This window comes from Folsomia candida, unplaced genomic scaffold, assembly GCF_002217175.1.
Source record: "Folsomia candida strain VU population unplaced genomic scaffold, ASM221717v1 Fcan01_Sc004, whole genome shotgun sequence".
Lineage (NCBI taxonomy): Eukaryota > Metazoa > Arthropoda > Collembola > Entomobryomorpha > Isotomidae > Folsomia > Folsomia candida.
Window position 1 is genome coordinate 3,542,607 of NW_019091196.1, and position 21,431 is coordinate 3,564,037.

Consider the following 21,431-nt stretch of genomic DNA (forward strand, 5'->3'; position numbering starts at 1 on the left):
TAATTCATTTGTAGGCATGGATGTATAGGGTACGAAAATCATAAATTTTATGAAAAACGTATGTTGGCATTATTTTCATGAAAAATGAAATTTCGCATTCACTCACAATTAAACATTTAATTATTCATTTATTGTTCTGCATTGCTCGTGTTTTTTTGCGTGACATTTTTGATATCGACATCACAGTAGACATTTAACTTTTAGGTCGACGATTTGATTACAGAATAAAATATGATTTTTTTCTTTCAAAATTGAGCTAAAAAGAGGAGGAAAGACTACGGAAATAATTTTGTCTAGTTTTTTTTACATTGTCTCAAAAACCCGCACATGTTCTTCTGTTCTCCTCCTTGTGCTACAAATTACTACATTTTTTATTTCTTTTTTTAATGTGTGAACATTTTTGGTAAGATTTTGGCTCAGTTATTTATCATTTTTGAACTCGGGACAACCCTGAATAATTTTGGATAACATGTTATCAACTAATATTTAAATAGGCGAGTTAAAAGTATAATACTTAAAATTAATAGGCAACTGATTTTATTACATTATTTTCCTCCCACCCGGAACTTAAAGGAAGACAAAATCTAACTAATGAATTAACTAATTACAATTAAATTAATTAAATTGTGCTATAGCTAAAAATTAATAAGGCTGTCTGATTCAGTTTGCATATATATTTTGATTGATTATTGAAGTTCAATTATTTTGGAGTTCCGTTGGCGTAGACGATTCGCATCGTGTTGGTGAATCCGGAACCTTTCTGCCATCCGGTGACGATAATGATGGGATCGCCAGACTTGACCATTCCTCTCCCTTTGGCGAAATTGACGCCAAATTGGACCCTTGAGTCGACGTCAAGCATCCAGTCTTCAATCACGCTCGTATCTGTGCCACCAAGAAGTGCATTCACTGTAGATTGCATCGTGGTGGCGTGGAAAAAACATACTCGAAACACGTTAGTATATGTAAATAAGGGCAAAAATTTGGAGGGCGATTTTCATTTTTATGGGAAATTTGGAGGAGAATTTGGGAAATTTTAAGCTAAATTTGACGCAAAATTAGGGAAATTGTTAAGAAATTGAGGTCAAATTTTGACATATTTTTTTTTGCTAAAAAATAAGATTGTAAAATGGAAAATACAAAGAGCTGAGCTTGAAATTTTGAGATTTCGAAAAATATGAGAAATACTAAAGAAGCTTGAAATTTTGAAAAATACTGGAAAAATATGAATTAAAGCTAGCTTAAATTTTCAAGATTTCGATTAGAAAGAAATTTTAGACAAGGTTGACAAAATTTGGACAATTTTGGGCCTCGGTCACGTCAATTTTTGATAAAAGAGCTCTACTTTTACTGAGTTTGACAAGCGATTTTTGACCTCTGGCCCAACGATAAACATGCACATACACAAGGACGATTAAGATAAGGTTTTAATTTACATACATATTAACAGTGTTTGGAGCAAGATTTCCACAGATTTTGTACTAAATACCAAGAATTTTTAGAGATTAACCACCAAAACCTCACCCACCTGTGTAATGGATTGGGAGAATTCCACGATAAAGGTGACACTGGCGTGCCACTTGGGAGTACCGTGTCACCGCGATGATGGGGCAGCGCGGCCTATACTTTGAGATGAGGTGGGCCGATCGCCCAGACGTTGTGATAACCACGAAAGCAGCGGCACGGCATTTGTGCGATGCCTCGACGGCAGCGATGGCAATCGTGTGCGCCGTGTCGAGAGGTTCGCCCACCTGCAGGAAATTTAGAGAGAACAAAATTAACGGCTAGCAGTGTAAAGTGCGCAAAGTTTTAGCTTATAAAAGGTATGTTTGTAAAAGTGTGTAAACTATTTTATAGAGTTTCGCAATCGCAACATACTTGAACACATTAAATTTTGAACTAAATTTTGTAAGTTTATAAATTTTATAAAGTCTGCAAGATATCTACTTTCAGTGTAAAGTTCATAAAATATTTTTGTCCAAGTTTACAAAATTAAAACCCTTCTAAATTATATAAAGTTTATATTTGATGTATCACAAATACCTTGATTATCAAATCCGCAAAGAGTTGTCTATGCCAAACCGCAGCTTCCGCCTCTTTGCAAATATTCGCCATAGTTTTAACACATTCGAGCGGATAGTCGCCTTTGGCCGTTTCGCCGGACAACATCACACAGTCGGCGCCATCGAGGACCGCGTTGGCGACGTCGGATCCCTCCGCTCGCGTTGGGCGTGGCTTCGTCACCATCGATTCCAGCATCTGAGTCGCGCAGATGACGGGTTTTCCGGCCTATTTGAGTCAAAATTTAGTTAATGCGGGCGCCATGATTTAACTATGGCGCAAGACGAATCGAACCTTGTTGCACTTTGCAATCATTGCTTTCTGCGCGAGGAAAACTTTTTCTGGAGGAATTTCAATCCCGAGATCGCCTCTCGCGACCATGATGCCGTCCGAGGCGGAAATAATGTCATCCAGATTTTTTACACCTTGATGATTCTCGATTTTCGAAATGATCATGATGTTTTTTCCCTTCTCGCCGAGAATGTTGCGGATTTCTTTCACGCCGGCCGCGTCACGGATGAATGAAGCGAAAATCATGTCGACACCCTTCTCTACGCCGAAGAGGAGGTCGCTCTTATCCTTTTCCGAGACGGCGGGAAGGTCGACGGGCACGCCGGGAAGATTTACGCCTTTCCGGGATCCCAATTTTCCACCGTTTTCAATCGTACAAAGTAAAAAGTCAGCACCTAGACAAAAATTTAGGACAAGTTTTAAAATTATTCATAAATTTCACAGAAATTAGATAATTTTTCACATTGTTTGGTTAAAACGGGGTACTTTGTTTTAGTTTTGACAAAATTGAGAGAGTTTTCAATGAAACCTTTTCATACATTTGTCTAAATTATGACAACTTTTGATCATTTTTCATAAAATTTCACTCAAATGTTCACATAATTTAGCAACATATTCTAAAATTGTGTCCAAATTTTGTCTAAGCATTACCAAATTTTACAAAAATGTGCCAGTTCTTATAAAAATTTCAAATTTCATCCACTGATTGCAATCTCCTCTAAAAAATGACCCCCTTTGACCTACCGACTTCCTTCACGACAAGTGAGATAAGGCCGTCATCCACAAAGATGCAGTTTCCTGGCTTCACGACCTTTGTGATGTTCGGGTAGTCGACAAAGATCAACTTTTCGCTCCCTTGTTCACCAAAGGCGGTGTCCGTCGTGACCTTGACCTCCCCACCGCGAACCATTTCCACTTCAGCGGATGCTCCCTGCACAAAGTAAAAGTTATGTCAATCAAATTCTAAGGTGACGATGATGACCTCTGGTTTCTTACCCCTTCGAGAAGACCCGTCCTGATTTCTGGGCCCTTCGTGTCCAACGCGATGGCGACGGGGAAGGAAGTTCCCACCTTTTTGGAGTAGGTTTCCGCCGCGATGCGCACGTTGTCGATGGTGCCGCCATGATATTCGTGCGACCCGTGGGAAAAGTTCATCCGCGCGATATTCATCCCCGTGTCCATCATCTTCTCCAACATTTCCGGCGACCTGGAGACCGGTCCAATCGTGCAAATAATGCCGGTCAGGCGGTGACGGGGTGCTGATGAGAGAGAAACAGGAAAAAATTAGCATAATTAATTAAAACAGTTGAATAATAAGTAATCTACGGTAGATTATCTACCTTTCGAGTCGATATCCAGCGCACACATGTGTTCCAAATATGTCGTCGCGGATGCGGAGACAAGTTGACCCGAAGGAACTTCACCGGCAGACATCTGCGAGAAAGTGTAAAAAAAACATGAAAATTATAGGATTTTTTTTTAATCAGGAGTTTTTTATGTAAAAATAACACAAATATTTAAATATTTTATGAAAATAATCTCCTAAGTTTATACCGTATCCTTCTTATCACTTGCTTCCGGAAACCAAACCATCTTTGAATTGAAACTTTGATGAAAATCCGACGAATTTTTCAAAATTTCACTCCCCCCACCTTCTCTATTTTTGTACTTATTTTCGGACGAGGCGAAAGTACAAACGAGTAGAAAAGTTAGAACGAAATAATGATTTGTTTTTTTCAGCAATGTTTTTGTTTTTTGGTTGGTCCCAAAAAATTTTGTGTCGGGATTATTTTGTCTCACTTTTTTGCTATTAAAACTCGGTAATGATGACGATGATAAGCCTGCCGATAAGCAAGGACGACGACGAAATTGTGGCAGCAAAAAAGGAAAAGACGGCGCAGTTGGGAAGGAGAGGAGGAGACGATGGAGAACGAGGGGACGAATAGCTGGCTAATTAGGATGCAAGTTAAAAGCTAAAAGAAGCAGATTTCAATAATAATATTGAGTAGTTAAAATATAATATGCAAATATGTACTTGGGAGATGATTAGCTTATCGACTTTTCCTATTTTTTTGGCAGGCGAGCGAAAAGCTGGGAGAAGATGGTGAAGGTCGAGGGAAGAAGAGGATTTCGGAACTTCCGACCATTTGCGACCCACATGCAAGGCACATGCACATCAATAGAGGGACAGGTTTATAGTGGGATAGTGTAGAATACCCGGGTATTATTATTATGGGATAGATAGATACCCGGAAAAAAGGAGCATGGAAAATAATAATAAGATGAGATGAGCGTTCTTCGTCGCAGTGGATGAGAAAATGAGAATGGGACAAGAAAAGGTTGCCGTATTGCCAATAATTATTTATATTATTGGCAATATTTTTAGTGTCTGCCAATAATATTTATGTATCTGTATGACAACTTTGCTACGTTGAGTGAGTGAGGCGAGGCGTGTTGTGTGAGGTGCAAAAATTTTTGCGAAATTTTACGCAAAAATGTACAAGGTTTTTGTGACAAGAAGTGGATCAATTTTTTGGACAAGTTGAACTTTAAAGGTCCAATTTTATACTGAGCTTGTTCATAATTTGGAGAAAAGAAGGTGATGAAATTGTGGATTCCACAAAATTACGTAATAATTAAGTTTTCCAAGTGATGAGACGACCACAATCATGACGGTTCAGGTTCAGGTATGTATGAAAAAAATACCACAGATTGCATGTCTCATTATGCTTAAAATTACGATAATAATTGTGCTGCTATTGTGGTTGGTCGTGGTGGAAAAGTAAACTTTATAAGTCAAAAGTTGAGGTTAATGATGCTGCATCATGATAAAGGAAACGTGTCGAGATAGAAAATTTCCATGCTGCTATTATCATGAATTCCAGTGCAGTGTGTTAGCTAAAAGTGGAATAATATTGGGCTGCACATTTCTGATAAGGAGGAGGATTTACTGCGTTTATTGTTCAATAAGTTGGTTGGATAAGTGCATTGTGGGGCTACATAAATTAGTAAATGTGGAATGTGGTTGGTGCCTGATTGCGTAACAAGTTTCATTGTAGATCTAATCAGCAAGCCAGGAATAAGTGCTTGAAATTGTATTAAAAATTTCAATTACACACTTCGATGAGGTAAATGATCTGTATAGCAAATCAATTACATATTTCTAATAAAAGCTAACTTGGCACCTAAATCTCTCAAAAATTGAAAAACATGTAAGAATTTTCATACAAAGAATTTTGTGTGAATATCAAAAACACTAAATTTTCTAATTTTGTAATAAATCTGATTGCGTGATAATTTTAAATGTTCCATTTGACTATTTGACTATTTTTAAATAAGGACTTGAAATTGCACAACGATTGGATATTTTTTTGTAAAAAGTGAACACGTCTTATACTGTTTTTCATAATATTAGTTCATATCTCGGATAAAATCTAATTTGACATTTAAGTTTGTCAAAAATACGAAAATATGCGAAAATATGCGAAAATTCGCGAAAAAAATATGCAAACTTTTGTATAAAATACACTAATGGAATTTTGTGTATGTAAAGATTACAAAATTTTCAAATTCTTAAATTTTCAAAATCTGATTACGTAATAATTTTAAATGTTCCATTTGACTATTAAATCTGTCGATATTGTTAACGTTCGCATCTCAAATAAAATCTGATTTGACGTCTGAATCTGTCAAAATGCTTATAAAAATATCATAAATATCACTAAAAATAAATATCAGGGACTAAAATAATCAGATTTTTCTCTAAATTTGCCAGAAATATAAATTTTTCATAAATCCATATAATTCAAAATCATACTTGAAAAAAATTCCCAAGTTGTTAAAAATCTGGAATTATTGTTACATTTTGCCTATGAATTTAATCGGAATTTGGTGTTCTGCTTAAATAGCGTGGCGTGTCATGAAATGATGGTGTGCTTATCATTAATGGACGATAGTTCCTTAATTATCCGGTTATCTAAAAATATCCAAGAAAAGGAAACTTTCCACTCGAACATTTCCCATGATAGATACATATTTAACTAACTATAACTAACTAACGGCAGTTAATAACCAAGTTAAATAAGAATAGAACTGCCTACGTGACCAGACCAAGAAACCACGAGACGACGATTACTCAACTACTTTGCATTGTTCTTTTTAATGTCAGGAACAAAAGAGCATGTCCCCAAGTAAATTAATATCAAGTTATATAACCACTTTTCAGGACAAGAATGACTATGCCATAACAGTAATAAAGACATAACACACTTATCGACGTCGCCAAGTACATTTCATGCAAAAATTCTGCAGATATTGATCAAATTAATGGTCATGAAATTTGCTCACCTTGATTGATTTATTGATTGATTGACTGGAAGACGAAAATCCACTGAGTAAATTGATTCAATAAGTTGCACAGATTGGTCTTCTTCTTCTTTACGGAAAAATTCCCCTGTTAAAACAAAATTTAATTGTTTCAGAAACAAATTTTTGTAACGGCGGTGTCAAAATTTGAAAATAATTCGCAAATAAAAGTTTTTAATTGCATTTACGATAATTAAAACTTATCCTGCGGAATTAACATACCTGTTGAAATGCTCTAGATAACTAAATTATTTCAAATTTTGCAAAATCGGCGTCGAAATGTAGCAAAAATTGGAAAAAATTCGCACAAATTCAAGACAAGTTTTGTATTTATATTTGTGTCTGCAAGTTGATGGGAGAACTTGTAAAAACTGGGATGAAAATGACCAATGTCAATTAACTTTATCTTATCAAACGTGCTGGAGAGATGATGTTGATGATGAGATCTGTTTAATCAATGTCATCTCGCCATCATCCCACCACCACCCAGGGCATTAAATGGTTTAAATGAATGGATTTTGTCAATATTTAACTTGTACGACCTTGACTTATTTCTTGATCTTTTTGAACCAAAGTCATTTAATTACTAAATAAATTGGGAGGGAGGAAGTTGTATAATAATTTTGTTTATAAATATTTGTGACATGATGTACCTAGCTTGACTTTTAATTGAGGAAAAGATTTTGTGCAGGAATTAATACTTAATTTCAGTTAAATTCACAGTTTGACGCCGGTCTTTACTAGTAAATGATTATGTAAATCGGACAAAAACTCCTAAATTCTTAAAGTTTCCGTAAACGCTTAAAATTGTACACAAAGAATATTTTATTTGTAACGATTATCAAATTATGAGTTTGCCTTTTACTGAAAGAAAATGAAGCAAAATTTGGCAAATTCCAAATTATGTAACCAACTTTTTTGAGGCAAAAATACCTCGCAAAATACAAAATTGCATCTACTTTATTAACATAAGAAGTAACAAACAATGCCTTACCTTGACTTTTATGTAATTGAGGTAGATGATTTCTTAGCAATTATTTAATACACACCGGTCTTTAAATCTCTCGAAAATCTCCAAAATTTACCAAGCTTTAAAGAAAGCTTAAACGCTGCACAAACAAATTGCAACTATTACCAAATCAAGACTGTGATTATACCCCTCCTTTTACTGCTTTATTTGATAAATAGCTTGCAAATTATGTAATAAGAAACTAAACGTTCCAGTGCATCTAAACCCAAAAATATGTATGTAGCGTATGGATTTAGAATTAGTGGGCAGCCAGATACATTTATAAATATAAAAGGAGAAGAAGAACTCGTTTCAGGTTTCTATAGGCTGAATTGAATATTAGATATTTTCGGTGTGTGTGTGTAAGTTGCATGCGGTGTAAAAATGTGGCTTCATTACACGATAGCCAAAGCCAAGGTTAAAACATAAAATATCTCATCCAACATCCACCAGTCCGGCATTGTAATCAGGGTTCATCTAAATAAATACTGCTTCTCTCTTGCACGAGTAGTGCGGAAATTATGCAAATTATTTGCACTTGCTTTCCACGTCCTGCCCAAATGGCTGCCAATACAAACAATTTGCAGAGGAGACAAAAATTTATGATGGTGTGTTGGTCAGTCAATGGATTTAAATGGAGGACATTCACTTTAATTGATGATAAGGACAAGTTCATGTCCAGGGATGTAAAAAAAAATATTGACGGAGAGACGATGACAGAGCGAGGATGCTTGATGATACTTATCATTGATAAGATGAGTGCGTGTCAGGGGCGTGCTGATTAAATTGATCACATTGTTGTGACGGTATTAATAAGTTGGCCGCAGTGAATGACACGAGGGGATCACGTGTCGTCATTTTACTTGAATGTGCATGGTGGACTGTTACATGCACGTCCAGTCATTTAAATTTTGCTGTTGGGATGAATTACTCGGGAAAAATGTAGAAATTTGCGTATCCCGTCCTAAATTTGCAGCTAAAGAATTTTTGCACACGTTAAAAGACATCTTTTGTATGTAATTAGGTCGTTTTGTACGATTTTGTTTAATAATTGCATTTCTAGGAGTGAAAAATAAGGGAGAATTTGCTCAATTTTTACAAGAATCTCTTTTGAATGGAAAATTCATATTTTCGCATGCAAATTCATATTTTTGCTGCAGAATTTTTTACGTAGTAATTTGTACATTGAAGAAAAATGTGAGACTTTGTCTACATAAAATTGTTCCTGTCTTTTTTTACATTGAAAATTACTCGCTTCAAACTTTGCATTTCTTTTAGGAATGAAAAATAAAATGGAATTTTCTTCATTTTTAAATGATCTCTTTGTCTTAATTGCAAGATTTTTTTCATGCAGATAGCATTTTTCATGCCGAGCAAAAGTTAAAACTGACCAGGCAACTATTTTGCACCTTGGATGAGTGCATGCACCCAAAAAAAACTTAAGCAGGCAGATCCCACCCACCCACAATTTTACCTGTCTACCTGGCTACCGTAACCGTACAAATGTATGTACAACCTTGTAAACTTAACTTTTGTAACCTTAAACCTGGACTGGACTGGACTTTCTTGCTTTGTGAGAATTTACATGGAAAAATAATGGAATGACTCAGAATCAGTTTTTACTTGTATTGTATTTGACTCTTGGATTGGATATTTATGCAAAGGTTGAAATGAAAGTCAGGTGGAAAAAGATTTTGTAAACTGTGCGACGCCGAGAGTGGAATTTAATTGGTGATTAACTCCATAATATAATTTAAGATTGTAAATTTTAAATTAAGAGTTTGAATTTTTTTTGCACTTTTGTGTTTGCAAATATTTACTACGGGAGAAAATAAGTAAGTAAAAAGTATCGTTGAATCAATTACTGCAAAAATTAGTTATGCACATGACTCAATTTTGCGTAGTTTTGTAATTTGCGACTTGATATTTATGTATTTTGAAGAAAAAAGGTGGAAAAAGATTTTGTAAAGCTTTCTGCGCCAATAATGGAATTTAATTTCTGATTAACTGCAGAATGCATTTTAAGATTATGATTAGAATATTATATTACGTCTACGATTTGAGATTTTCAAATTTAGAATGTCGTTTTTTACGCTTTTGTGGTTGCAAATATTTAATACGGGAGAAAATAAGTAAGTAGAACGTAGGTATCGTTGAATAAAATATTTGAAAAAATTACTGCAAAAAATTAGTCGTACATATGACTCAATTTTTCGTAGTTTCTGTATTTTTAAGGAAAAATGGTTGAAAGCAAGATGGAAAAAGATTCTGTACAATTTTCAACGCCAAGAATGGAATTTAATTTCTGATATTAACCACAGTATGCAATTTAAGATTTATAGTAACTAGCTACGACTTTTCCGGAATTGAGATTTTGAAGTTGTTTACACGTTTGTGGTTAAAAGTAATACGGGAGAAAATAAGTAAGCATTTCAAAAGTTGCAAAAAATTAGTCGTACTTATGATTCAATTTTGCAAAGTATTATTACTTGCGACTCGATACTTATGTACTTGTTTTTTAAGAGAAAAGGTTGAATATCAGATGGAAAACTAATTTTGTAAACAGTTATATACCGAGAGTGGAATTTAATTTGTGATTAACTTCAGAATATAATTTAAGATAAGTCGTAGCGGCGGTTTGAGATGTTCAAATCGAGAATTTATAGTTTTTTACACTTTTGTGGATGCAAATATTTAATACGGGAGAAAATAAGTACCTAAGTAAAAAGTATCGTTGAAAAAAATATTTGCAAAAATTAATGCAAAAATAGTGGTGCATGATTCAATTCTGCGTATTGAATATTATTCGTGCCTGGATATCTATGCATTTTTTAAGAAAAAAAGGTTGAAATGGAAGTCTAGTGGAAAAATATTTTGTAAAGTTTTCAATGCCAAGAGTGGAATTTCTGATTAAGTGTAGAAGACAATTTAAGATTTATAGAAGGTTGAAGCCCTGACTTTTATTTGCAGAATTGAGATTTTGGAGTTTTGTGGTTGCAAATATTTAATATGGGAGAAAATAAGTAGGCAAAGTATCATTAAATAAAATATTTGCAAAAATTACTGCCAAAAGATTACTCATACATATGACTAAATTTTGCGGAGTGAATATTATTATTGTTGACTATTTATGCACTTTTTAGAAAACAAATAAGTTTAAGTGAAACTCAGGTGGCAAAAAAATTTGTAAAGTTTTCGACGCCAAAAGTGCAACTTAAGTGATTTTCAATAAAACTAAAGTAAATTAATAAATCTGTATCTTGCCCTGTAGAGCGCGTAGAGATGCCAATGAATCATGTATGAAAAAATTTAAATTTTCAATACTTTTGTGTATATCTTAAATTTACTTACGGAATAGAAACATGAGTCGTAAGTAAAGTAATTGGCAGCTTACACAAAAGTTAAAAAAAATAAAGTGAAAATAGTTTGTACACTATTCTACGCCGAAAGTGGATTTTGAACAATTTTTAACCACGTAAAATAATTTGAAATTAGTAGATTTCATAGTAGAAGTTTAAATATAAATAAATAATTGCAAAATTTCCAAAATTTGAGGATTTGTTTTGCTATATAGATATGTTTGAATGCATATTTTTAACGGGTTGCAAATTAATGGTGAACAAAATGTGAATTTTGTTACCTGCTTGACGCCGAAAGTCGAATTAAATCGATTTTTAACTACCAAAATTAATTCAACAGGTACGATTTTAAGGTTTTCAGTACTTATGAATGAGGATTTGACAGATTGCTTACAAAAAAAATATTTATACATAAAATGTTGCAAAAATCAGTAGTATATTATATTATAATATACGGGAAGGATGTACAATTCATAACTTTTTGCATACTGCATTTTGCATGTGAATTTCACTGAAACACATTTAACTTCTGCATTTGGAATTCCGATTTAGAAAAAAATTCAATATTTCCAGTATCGTGCCGATAGAATTTGAGAAAAAATAATTCCAATTAAAAAAAAGTGAGGTGATGGGATGTTCACTGATTAATTTTGGATGACCACCTTGACCTCAAAAAAAGGACGCCATTCTTTCGCAGGACCCCGCAGTTGCATTTTATTTAGCCAGCATTTTATACATTCCTTTGTTCACGGCTTTACGCACTCGGTTTCATGATAAATGAACGAGGGACAAATATTATTCAGATCTTCGTCATGATGATGATAAATGTTAATCATTTCAAGGGAAATGCTTATTTGGATTTGGTTGGAATAATCTGACTCGGTGAGAATGCAGGTTAAATTTTGGCCATTTCGTTATTGTAAAATCCATCCTGTTTTGTTCTGATCAAAGTTGAGTTTTATTCTAAAATTGTGTATCACATTTTAATTTTCAATTAATTGTCCAGTTAACTATAAATTTAGTAAAAGTTTAACAACCACATTATTGACTTATTTCTCAGTTTTGTTTACATTTAGAAAGTTTGGTTAGTTCGTCATTAATAAAATATTAAGATTCTATTATTAATTGAATTTGGTTAGGAGTTTACTTACTGACGAGTTTTATTATTTTTAGGTGTGAGTGATTCATTGTGCTCGAGGGATAATTGTTGTTAGTTTATAAATACATAAATAAGAAAAGGCCATTGAAGTTGAAGAAGAGACGCATTATTTATCAAATGTTTGTTAAAGTTTAAATCTTAATTGTGTTCAAAGTCCAGGCCAGGAGTTGGATGAGAAGTTAAATATTTAACTTGTAACTGGTTTGGATAATCTGTGGTTTAAATTGGATAGTTCATTTAAGTTTGTCTTCCTGTCTGGCTGATTGGGAATTGGAATTGGCAGAGCGTCTCGTTTTTTAAGAAAGGGAAGAAATACGAAATATTTTATTAAAAGGAAGAAATACGAATAGAGAAAGGTAAGTTGGGAATTTATTGATTTTCAAAATTGATTCAAGATAAAATCAACTGAAAAGCAAAGGATTTTGAAAATTTATTTGGAAATTAAGTGATAACTGAATAGAAAGAAATCGGTTAAGATTGATCCCAATCCCAACTTTGTTTCCATACACGGATCGCGACATTTTATTGTGCCCTTTTGTATGTAATATTGGGGCATTTTTCATGGGATGCCCCCAGAATTAATGAGACATTGTCAATTAAGTAATTTATGTGAGTTTCACATCACACGACTTAAATAACTATTGTCGTAATAATAATTAAATGCGTGGTAGTGGATGGAAGATATTATTATTCGACTGTCTTCTCCATCCTCCATCCATATCCAATCCACGTTAATTTGTATTTACCAAAGTTAAAGTTAAACCACATCCACCACACTTTTCTTTATCTCGTTAAATAACTCCCAATTGATAATATCGATTTGTTATTTATGTATTTAATCCTCCGTCCGTCCGTGAGGAAGCGAATTGTCGATGTGAATAGAATTATTATTCCATCTCAGCTGCCTCGTGACCTCAAATACTTGTTTACAATTAACTAACTGACTTAATTTAATTTACCATTGGCAGGATACATTATGGGGAATCAGCCGTCTTCCTCCTCTGCGTCGTCATCCTCTCTCGCCTCGTCCTCCCTCAGAAAGTCAGCAACTTCCAAACCGTCGACGTCAATTTCGCTGCGAAAACGGTTGGGAAAATCGTCCTCGTGCGGGTCAGGTTTTGGAACGACGCCAAGTGCTACGTCATCTTCGGAGGAGGACGTGACCTCCACGACCTCGGGGTCAAAACGGATTGAGGTCACTGCGCCTGCGCCCCCGTCGTCAGAAGAGAGGAATACCGCGTTTCATTATAATATTCACCAGCCGAGTGACCTTTTGGGCGGGTCGGAGAATCGTCTTCAGGTCAAGAGACACAGCTCCGCGATGGATTTTATCAGTGCGAAAAGTCCGCTGAGAGAGTACTTGAAGGATAAGTTTAGTTCGAAGGGGAACCAGAATTTGGAGAAGGTCGAAGCGATAAGTAGGATACCGAACAATGTGGATAAGTTTGCAAAGGTGAGAAATTTTGAGGGGTTTGGAGAGCGATTTTTTGTAAAATTTGGAAATTTATGAAATTTACGAAGTTTGTAAATTGTAAATCGTGCTGTTTTTGAAATGATGTGAAGCCAGGGAGGAGTTGAAATTGATAGTTTATGGATGTTCCATGTAAAATTTTCCATGAAATTTTTGCATAGAAAATTTTTCAGCTGTATCTCCTGGCATGACCGGCCTGATTTATTTATGGATACTTTTATTTCCAGCTCTTGGCGCAACACAGCCTCGCCCACGTTCAGAAACCGGGGCGTATTTCGGAAACTGTGATTCAGGTGGGAATAATAAATAATTAGAAAATTGATATATTATTGCACATTTAAATCGCACATTTTATTTACACCTGCAGAAAAACGTCCTCCCCCACTCGCCGATATTGTGTGACCACTTATGGAAATATTTGGCAAACCAGGGTCCCGATAAGGGTGACATTTCGGCAATAACGGAAAATGTCTTAGTCTCCGCGGCGGATAAGATTTTCCTTCTTCACACGGATAAAGACCAGCTTACGTTCTACCTCAAGGTCAGCGAAGGTCATTCGTAAAGTGTAAATTTACTAAATTTTCAAAAAATGTACACAAGTAAATTTGCACAGTTTACAAAAATGACGTGAATCGCATAACGGTATACAAAACAACCCTGACATTCATATCTCATTATCTGATTGTTTCGAGTACTGTATTATAGATTTAATTCAAATGACGTTAAAACATCGCAAAATAATATATTTTTTTTGTAAAATAATTCAAGTCAAGTTGCCAGATCTTTGTAAACTGTTAATTTAACTAATAATTATAATATTCTCTCTTATAACAATTGACAAAGAGTTTCAACTAAAAATTTGGCTTAAAAAAATTGAGGATTGAATTTGAAAAATAACTTGGTGCAAACTGTCCTAAAAAGTAGAATTTTTCTATTTTATGTAAAATTAAAAATTGCAAGGTTCGCAAAGTTGGCAGGAAATAAATGGAAACTTCAGCTAATTTTTGTCCCCTAATTTTTAGATGTTTGCCCTGGAGAAGGACGGGTTGGTGGGGATCGAGTCCTTTTTGGACTTTCTGATAGCAACGTATCAACTCGCCACGGTCGGCGAAGGGTCCGAACACACCGTCGCTATCGGAATGAAGGGCTACAACGATTTTGCGGGGAAGGACTTTCTTGAAGCTGTTGTTAAATCGTGTGTAAGTAGTTGCGCCACATGTTTTGTTTTATCGTCACTGTTTGGCGTCATAAAAGTAATTTTTCGTCGAAATTTGGCAGTAATTTTGCCGTTTATGTACTCATTCGTGATTTTATCTTTGGCGTCATAAAAGTGTCGTAATTTTCGTCATACTTTGGCCATAATTTTTACTATACCATCTTAATTTTTTCGTAATTTTGCCTTTTGCATCTCAATTTTGCCGGAATTATATGATTTTCGTCACTAACAATTTTGCATGTAATTTTCTGTTTAGCGTTATGTACAAATAATTTTGTACTTCATAATTTTAAAATAATAAACATATCGTAATTTTGACCTCTTTCAGTACCACATCAAATCCGAAATGTCCGTCTGCTTCTTAACCAACTGGCTCTTGACAAACCTTCCCCGTCTACACGCCCCCCTTCACACCTACCTCATCCATCAACTCACCACCGGCCACGCCCAACTCGTCTCCGGCAATCCGACCATCCACCTTCCCGGCGGCGGCGGTGTCACTACCGAATCATCCTCCCAACCCGAAATCGCCCTCCAACAACTCCTCGACGCCACAAAAGACGAAGTCGATCACGGCGACGATGCCAACAAAAATAATAAAATGGCCCCCATCCTCGTCTGGCTTTTGAGATGTTCCTTGCCCCCCAAATTTCTCGCAATCTTCGCCAAAAACGCTACCCCACAAGCACCCCCGCCTTCCCCTCATTCGCCCTACGCCATGACCTCGGCGCAACTCCTGCTCCAATTAATCCACACGAATATCCGGAAGGAACGACCCTGCTGGGATTTACTCTATAATTCCGATCTCGACGGGTTGAGCATTAATCGGTTCCAGTTTCACGTGTTTAACTATCGCGGCCCCACGTGCGCCGTAATTCGGGCGGAAAACGGGTACAGTTTTGCCATCTGTGTGGACACCGAGTGGAAAGAGAGTTGTCACTTTTGGGGCGGGGAGGACGCTTTGTTGGTCCAGTTGCAGCCGGAATTTAGGATTGTAGAGAGTAAGACGAATACATTTTGTACGTGGTGTGGTTATTTTGTAACCTTTGACCTTTAATTTCTTTAGGGGGCGCTAAGCTTATCTATGTAAATTTCTCGATAAGAGGTTACCCCTTCGGGCTACAGGTGGGGAAAGACCCGAGAAACGTGTCCCTCGATGTGAAACCGGACTTTAGTTATGCCCACTTTAAAAAGATGCCGTGCCCCGTGGTCAACCTTTCCGTGTGGGGTTGTGCCCCAAAAACGGCGCAGTAAGATGATACATGTTTACATAATTTGACCCCTGGACGTGACCTCTGACCTATCTTTTTGTATTTTAGAGCGGCCCAAACCGAGTTTAAGAAATGGGAAGCCAAGCAAGTTGAGAACATTAGAAAAGTGAATATCAACTCGGCCGAGTGGAAGGATAATCCGGACAAGTATTTACTCGAATTGGCAGGAAATTATAGGAGTTATGATCATTAAATGCTTATCGAGATGGTTATCATGATTTTTTATGTATAAAAAAATGCTTATTGAAGTAAGGCTGCTCATCTTATCTTAATTAATGATATCGTAAAATAATATTTGTAAATTTATGCGCCTCGTTCGCAAAAGATTTTATGCATGACACGATAAAAATCAAACTGAAAGTCGTTCAATCAAGGTCAATTAAAAACCGTCTGATGACCTACGTGTGACCTTGACCTCCATTAATTAAGCTGAATTTTTAACTTTTTAACTACAATTATTACATGTAAGTTTGTATTTATTCCCATTTTTGTAAAAGAAATTTTCTCTACAGTGAAATGAATACTTACTTCAAGATCTCGCTCTCGAGTCTGAATTACCTATTAATCAAAAACGTTATGACCTGACCTGACTTCAGGAAGGGTCAATTATTATAATGTCAAACGTCACGAACTTATTATTTTCATGTAAATAATTCAATTTATAAGGCGAAAAGGGAAAATAAATCTGGCCATGTATCTATGTATCACAAAATAGTTCAATTTATTTGAAATTTTGAGTATAAATTCATCAAAAATCTTACATTTTATACACATTTCATGATTAGAAATTAATTAAAAATTTAACTATTTTCCAAAGTTGTTAAGAATGTACCAACTTAATCGCTTCCGCTCCTCGGCGATAACTTGTGTCGTTATCTTTTTCGCTAAGGCTTCCTGTTCCTGGGGAGTCATTGTGTCGACGGGTTTGACGGCGTAGGAGTGACGATGAGGTCCTTGGAGGACGTCGGAAGTGACCCAAGGTCGCATCGGGGTCATATTCCACTCAAGACCAAGGCCCAGTTCGCCCATCCGCTGGGTCACGGGGACCATGACGCCGTCCATTTTTACGCAGAGGCTGACCTGCACGGGAAGTGACCTGTCCAAAATTAAATTTAAGGAAGTAACGGAATCTTCATATGCACAGAATTTAGTATTTATACATTTTTCACCAATAAGACGTCAAAATTTTACATAATTTCCCAATATTTTTTCATGAAATTGTTATTTTATAATTGAAAATTTTGTTGAGCCCCGTCTTTTTAACTAAAATTGTAAAAATATTGATAAGATTTATACATTTTCGAAAATACAGGTGAAAAATTTTTCCGTTTTCTCAAATAATAACATAGCACAGCTGAATGAAATATAGAAAATTTATGATATATTTTCACTGTAAAATTGTGTGGGCGTTCCCAAACTCTTATAAACTCTTCACAAAATTTGTAATATTTTTCAGAAATTTTTCATCAATTGTTTATAATATTTAAGTTACTGATAAAAATGAGTAAATATTTCGTCTATATTGAATTATCTATTTGAAAGGTGTTTAAAGAAAAAAGTGAAATGGGGACCTTACGGTTGGCTTTTCTTGACCTCGAGAAGAACGATTTGATTGGTAACGGCCCGAGTGAAGAAATCCGTCCCCCGCGAACCCCACTTTCCGAGGAGGGGACTAATTCCGTAAAGAGAACACTTGATAGCCTGGAAAAATAGAGAAACATGTCAATTTTTTGCCCAAATTGCGAAATAAATTTGCACAAAAGTTTAAATGGAAATTATAAAAGTTCGCTTTACGCAGGAATTTAATAAATTAAACAAAATTTTTTTTACAAGGATTACTGACATTAGCATCATAAATTAATTTAATTAGTCAAATTTTGTAATTTTATAAAATAATTTTTAGACTTACTTAAGATTATGTAGCAAAAATATTTACAAATTTAAGAGACAAGAAGATTATAGGAGACAGGCCCTGGCTTAGTTTCTACCTTGACGGCCAATAAAAGTAAAGCCCTGTCAAGAAGACGTCGTCTCATTTTACTAAAATCTGATATGTAATTGATTATTATAAACCATGATAATGATAAATTGGAATAAATTCAAGTGTTTTGTTGAGAAAAAAAAAATTAAACAAAAACCCTTAGAAGATTCAAAAATGGAGAAAAATTTCTTTTTTCTGCACGAAAACTGCAAATTCTTAATACTTTTCTTACCATGGGGGCATCATCGGCAAACTTGTCGTGCAGCGGGGTCACATCCAACGAACTTTTGGTGACCTTGGCCCCATAGTCTACCAATTCTAAGGACACGTCTGGTGCCTGATCTGCGTCTAGGTCGGGATCCGTATCGGCCAAAACGACGGCACGAAACCAGCCTTTTCTATGACCTGAAATGATTCCGGAGGTCGCTTTTTCGCCTCCTAAATTGAGCCGAACGGCGACCAATTCTCCGCGAAAGTGATGAAAATTGTGGTTCTGTTGACGTCCCGTTGGATTTGAGTTGTAGTATGATTGCATATTTCGCCATAGGACGTCGAGCGATGAGGTCAGGTCGGAGGAATGAGGAGAAATGTGTCCATGTGGAGTGACGTCTTCTGTGGGAAGGAATAAAAATGTATTAAATTTTTGCACGCTGAATCGAAAAATTATGAAAAAAGTGATTGAAATTGCAAGTATCGTAAAAAAAATCATAATTTTTGTATGTACACGATGTATGTACGCAAAATTTGGTAAAAAGAGCTCTAGAAATTGGAAGTATTCCCAATAAAAAATTATACAGCAAATTGTTCAAAAATTCACAAAATTGGTCAAAGCAACTGAGAACATATTAAAAAACAAATATGACCAAAAATGTAGAAAATCCTGTAAAAATGTGACACCTTGCTCATCCTCCTGAGAAATAGCCATGTTTTTGCAAAGACAAGGGTGCTGTGGCGTTTTAAGGACGACATGAAAGAGTGCAGGCGACACGACGGATGTGACCCAGGCCAAAGCGACGACACCTTCGGGAAGGGGGGCGGATTCGCTCTTCGCCAAAATCAGGCTGCTCGTTGGACGGTCCTGCAGTTTTGGGTGGGCTGTGGAAACAAAAAGTAGTTAATTTTTGCACGTATTTTTCATATTTGTATACTTTATGGTAACAAATTTTGAAAAAACGGGCAGCATTTTGTTAATTTGACCTGTTTTGTTTAAAAAATACACAAAAACTGGGCAAATTTCTCCACAAATTATCCGAACCTGATTTGATTTCCGACGTGTAATGACCGTGCTTATATCGGCAGGAGCTTCCTTTAAAGCAAACCTTATCCATTTCCTTTTGGAATGGACAGAAAACGTCGCCCAGGGCGGCGACATCCTCGAAAACCTGACCGCCGGAAGTCTTGTTACGAATGGATGTCGAATCTTCATGCATTGGATTCCATTCGTTCACGGCGTCGTCATCGTCGACATCGTGACCTCGCGGCTGTGGAGGAGTTGGCTCCCAATCAATCATATTGATTAAATTGTTCTACAATTCAATTAATTACTTAATTAGTATTAATTAGTATTTAATTAAAGTCACTAACTGAAATAGAATTGAACAAGATATGAATTTGTTCATAAAAATTACACGCAAAAACTTACGATTTCTGTTTACTTACTGTCCACGTAGTTTATTAAAGAGAACTGCTTTGTGATTTAGCTACTGAAGTATTAATTAGTTAATTAGTATTTAATTAAAGTTGAAAATAGTTAAATTAAAATTTCTCTATGCGCTATGGTCGTCTCGTCGGCATAATCTAAAAAAAGTAAATAAGAATATGAAAAGTGTAACAGAAATCGGGGCACGTTGGAAGAATGCAAAAAGATAAATTTCATGCTAAAATAAAATTTGATAAAAATTGCAATTTCTGAAAATTAGATAAGAATTTGAATCTTGTTATATGTTATATTTGATGTAAAGCTATGAATTGTAATTAAAGATAAAGGATTATAAAGTACTGCATAGGCCAGAATTTGATGGAAAATTGCAAATTTTATGAATAATTTTAAATGGAAACTTGAAAATTTTATGCAAATTTCTATTTCTAAAATCTAGTTCATTTTCATCTTGTCACTTTAGTTGGTTAAATCATGACTTGAAATCAAGTTATGAAGTTACTTCGGCTTGTGAAGTTACTGCGTATGCAATAATTTGATGGAAAACTACGACAATTGTCGTAATTTTCCATTGCAATGGAAAGATACGACACTAGTACGACACTTACATGGAAAATTTTAAATGGAAACTTAAAAAACGAATTGTATCTTATCTTAATTAAACTTCAACACAGATTAAAAAACTTCATTGATTTCATGTCATATACATAAAATGTAGCAATTCATTCATTTGGAAATAAAAATGTATATGTAGATAAATCCAAAAGAGATCATCCACCACGTGAAGTGGAATTTTCTCGTTACAATTATAAACTCTACTTTCTTAAATTAGCACTTGGCCAATTATTTCAGACATGAATTATTTATGCATGCAAAAAAAATATTCGCAAGCCTCTCGCAAAAATTCTCTGTTCTCCGTTGGACAAGTTGAAGCAAAAATATGACAGACAAATGCTACCTAAGAACAAAGAAGATTATTGGTCATGAAATGAATAATTATAAACTGGACGGGAACTAAAGTGCTAACTGTTAGTTTAATATTTATAGCAGCAAGACAGGAGCAGTTGGCTAATTTGCATAAAATACGCGTCCAATTTCCTCGTCTGCAATTTCATAATCTTTTTAACCTCTGCAACCAGTGACCGCAGAAGCCGTGGGGACATTAACATTGCGGCATAGGGGTGGCAGGGGGTTTACAAATATATAACATGGGCAGATGATAGGGACACTGAATAAATGTGGGGACATTGTCCCTCTTTTGTCCCCACCCTTCCGCGGCCACTGTCTGCAACTACTCGACCATAAAATCCTCTGCACTTCTTTGTCAACAACAAGGTTAAGTTAACCTGAAATAAATTTAGATAGTTTAAATAAATGCAAATGATAAGTAAATACAGCACGGCCCTCTTTTCACACCTCTCCACAAAAGAATTCTTCTAATTTTTGCACACATTTTTTTCCTTTGCACTCTCTCCCAAAAATGGGTCTGGCACTGGAGAGTTACATAAATAAAATGTATAATTAGTAAACAAGAAATTAGCTAAATTAATTATCTATAACCATTTCTAGATCTCTGCTGCATTTTTGTTTG

General features: G+C 35.3%; 3 protein-coding genes across 10 annotated transcripts; 1 reads left to right on the forward strand and 2 right to left on the reverse strand.

Annotated features, from left to right (window-relative positions):
* Nucleotides 1-108: 108 nt before the first annotated feature.
* Nucleotides 109-8,097, reverse strand: LOC110848777 (pyruvate kinase). 4 transcript variants are annotated; one of them, XM_035851490.1, is made up of 9 exons: nucleotides 7,712-8,097; nucleotides 6,700-6,805; nucleotides 3,693-3,786; nucleotides 3,349-3,611; nucleotides 3,097-3,283; nucleotides 2,356-2,747; nucleotides 2,044-2,289; nucleotides 1,529-1,751; nucleotides 109-909 (listed from the first exon to the last, which is right to left on the reverse strand). In XM_035851490.1, the coding sequence occupies exons 3-9, from the start codon at nucleotides 3,784-3,786 to the stop codon at nucleotides 701-703; spliced, it is 1,614 nt and encodes a 537-aa protein (XP_035707383.1). In that variant the 5' UTR covers nucleotides 6,700-6,805; nucleotides 7,712-8,097; the 3' UTR covers nucleotides 109-700. The 4 variants fall into 4 exon arrangements, with proteins under 4 accessions (XP_035707383.1, XP_035707384.1, XP_021951782.1 ...); XM_035851491.1 differs by lacking the exon at nucleotides 7,712-8,097 and adding an exon at nucleotides 6,940-7,082; XM_022096090.2 differs by lacking the exons at nucleotides 6,700-6,805; nucleotides 7,712-8,097 and adding an exon at nucleotides 3,907-4,541 and having other exon boundaries at nucleotides 109-885.
* LOC110848776 lies at nucleotides 4,815-16,906 on the forward strand. Of its 3 annotated transcripts, none has more exons than XM_022096089.2 (8): nucleotides 4,815-5,039; nucleotides 13,213-13,697; nucleotides 13,943-14,008; nucleotides 14,083-14,256; nucleotides 14,738-14,914; nucleotides 15,260-15,932; nucleotides 15,998-16,181; nucleotides 16,251-16,906. In XM_022096089.2, the coding sequence occupies exons 2-8, from the start codon at nucleotides 13,221-13,223 to the stop codon at nucleotides 16,393-16,395; spliced, it is 1,896 nt and encodes a 631-aa protein (XP_021951781.1). In that variant the 5' UTR covers nucleotides 4,815-5,039; nucleotides 13,213-13,220; the 3' UTR covers nucleotides 16,396-16,906. The 3 variants fall into 3 exon arrangements, with proteins under 3 accessions (XP_021951781.1, XP_021951780.1, XP_021951779.1); XM_022096088.2 differs by lacking the exon at nucleotides 4,815-5,039 and adding an exon at nucleotides 9,361-9,561; XM_022096087.2 differs by lacking the exon at nucleotides 4,815-5,039 and adding an exon at nucleotides 11,983-12,600.
* Nucleotides 16,897-21,283, reverse strand: LOC110848778. Of its 3 annotated transcripts, none has more exons than XM_022096096.2 (6): nucleotides 19,843-21,283; nucleotides 19,439-19,709; nucleotides 19,081-19,278; nucleotides 18,416-18,795; nucleotides 17,779-17,903; nucleotides 16,897-17,298 (listed from the first exon to the last, which is right to left on the reverse strand). In XM_022096096.2, exons 2-6 carry the CDS (start codon nucleotides 19,692-19,694, stop codon nucleotides 17,007-17,009), a joined length of 1,251 nt encoding a protein of 416 aa, XP_021951788.1. In that variant the 5' UTR covers nucleotides 19,695-19,709; nucleotides 19,843-21,283; the 3' UTR covers nucleotides 16,897-17,006. The 3 variants fall into 3 exon arrangements, with proteins under 3 accessions (XP_021951788.1, XP_035707385.1, XP_021951787.1); XM_035851492.1 differs by having other exon boundaries at nucleotides 18,416-18,792; nucleotides 19,826-21,283; XM_022096095.2 differs by having other exon boundaries at nucleotides 19,826-21,283.
* Between the last annotated feature and the right edge of the window lie 148 nt (nucleotides 21,284-21,431).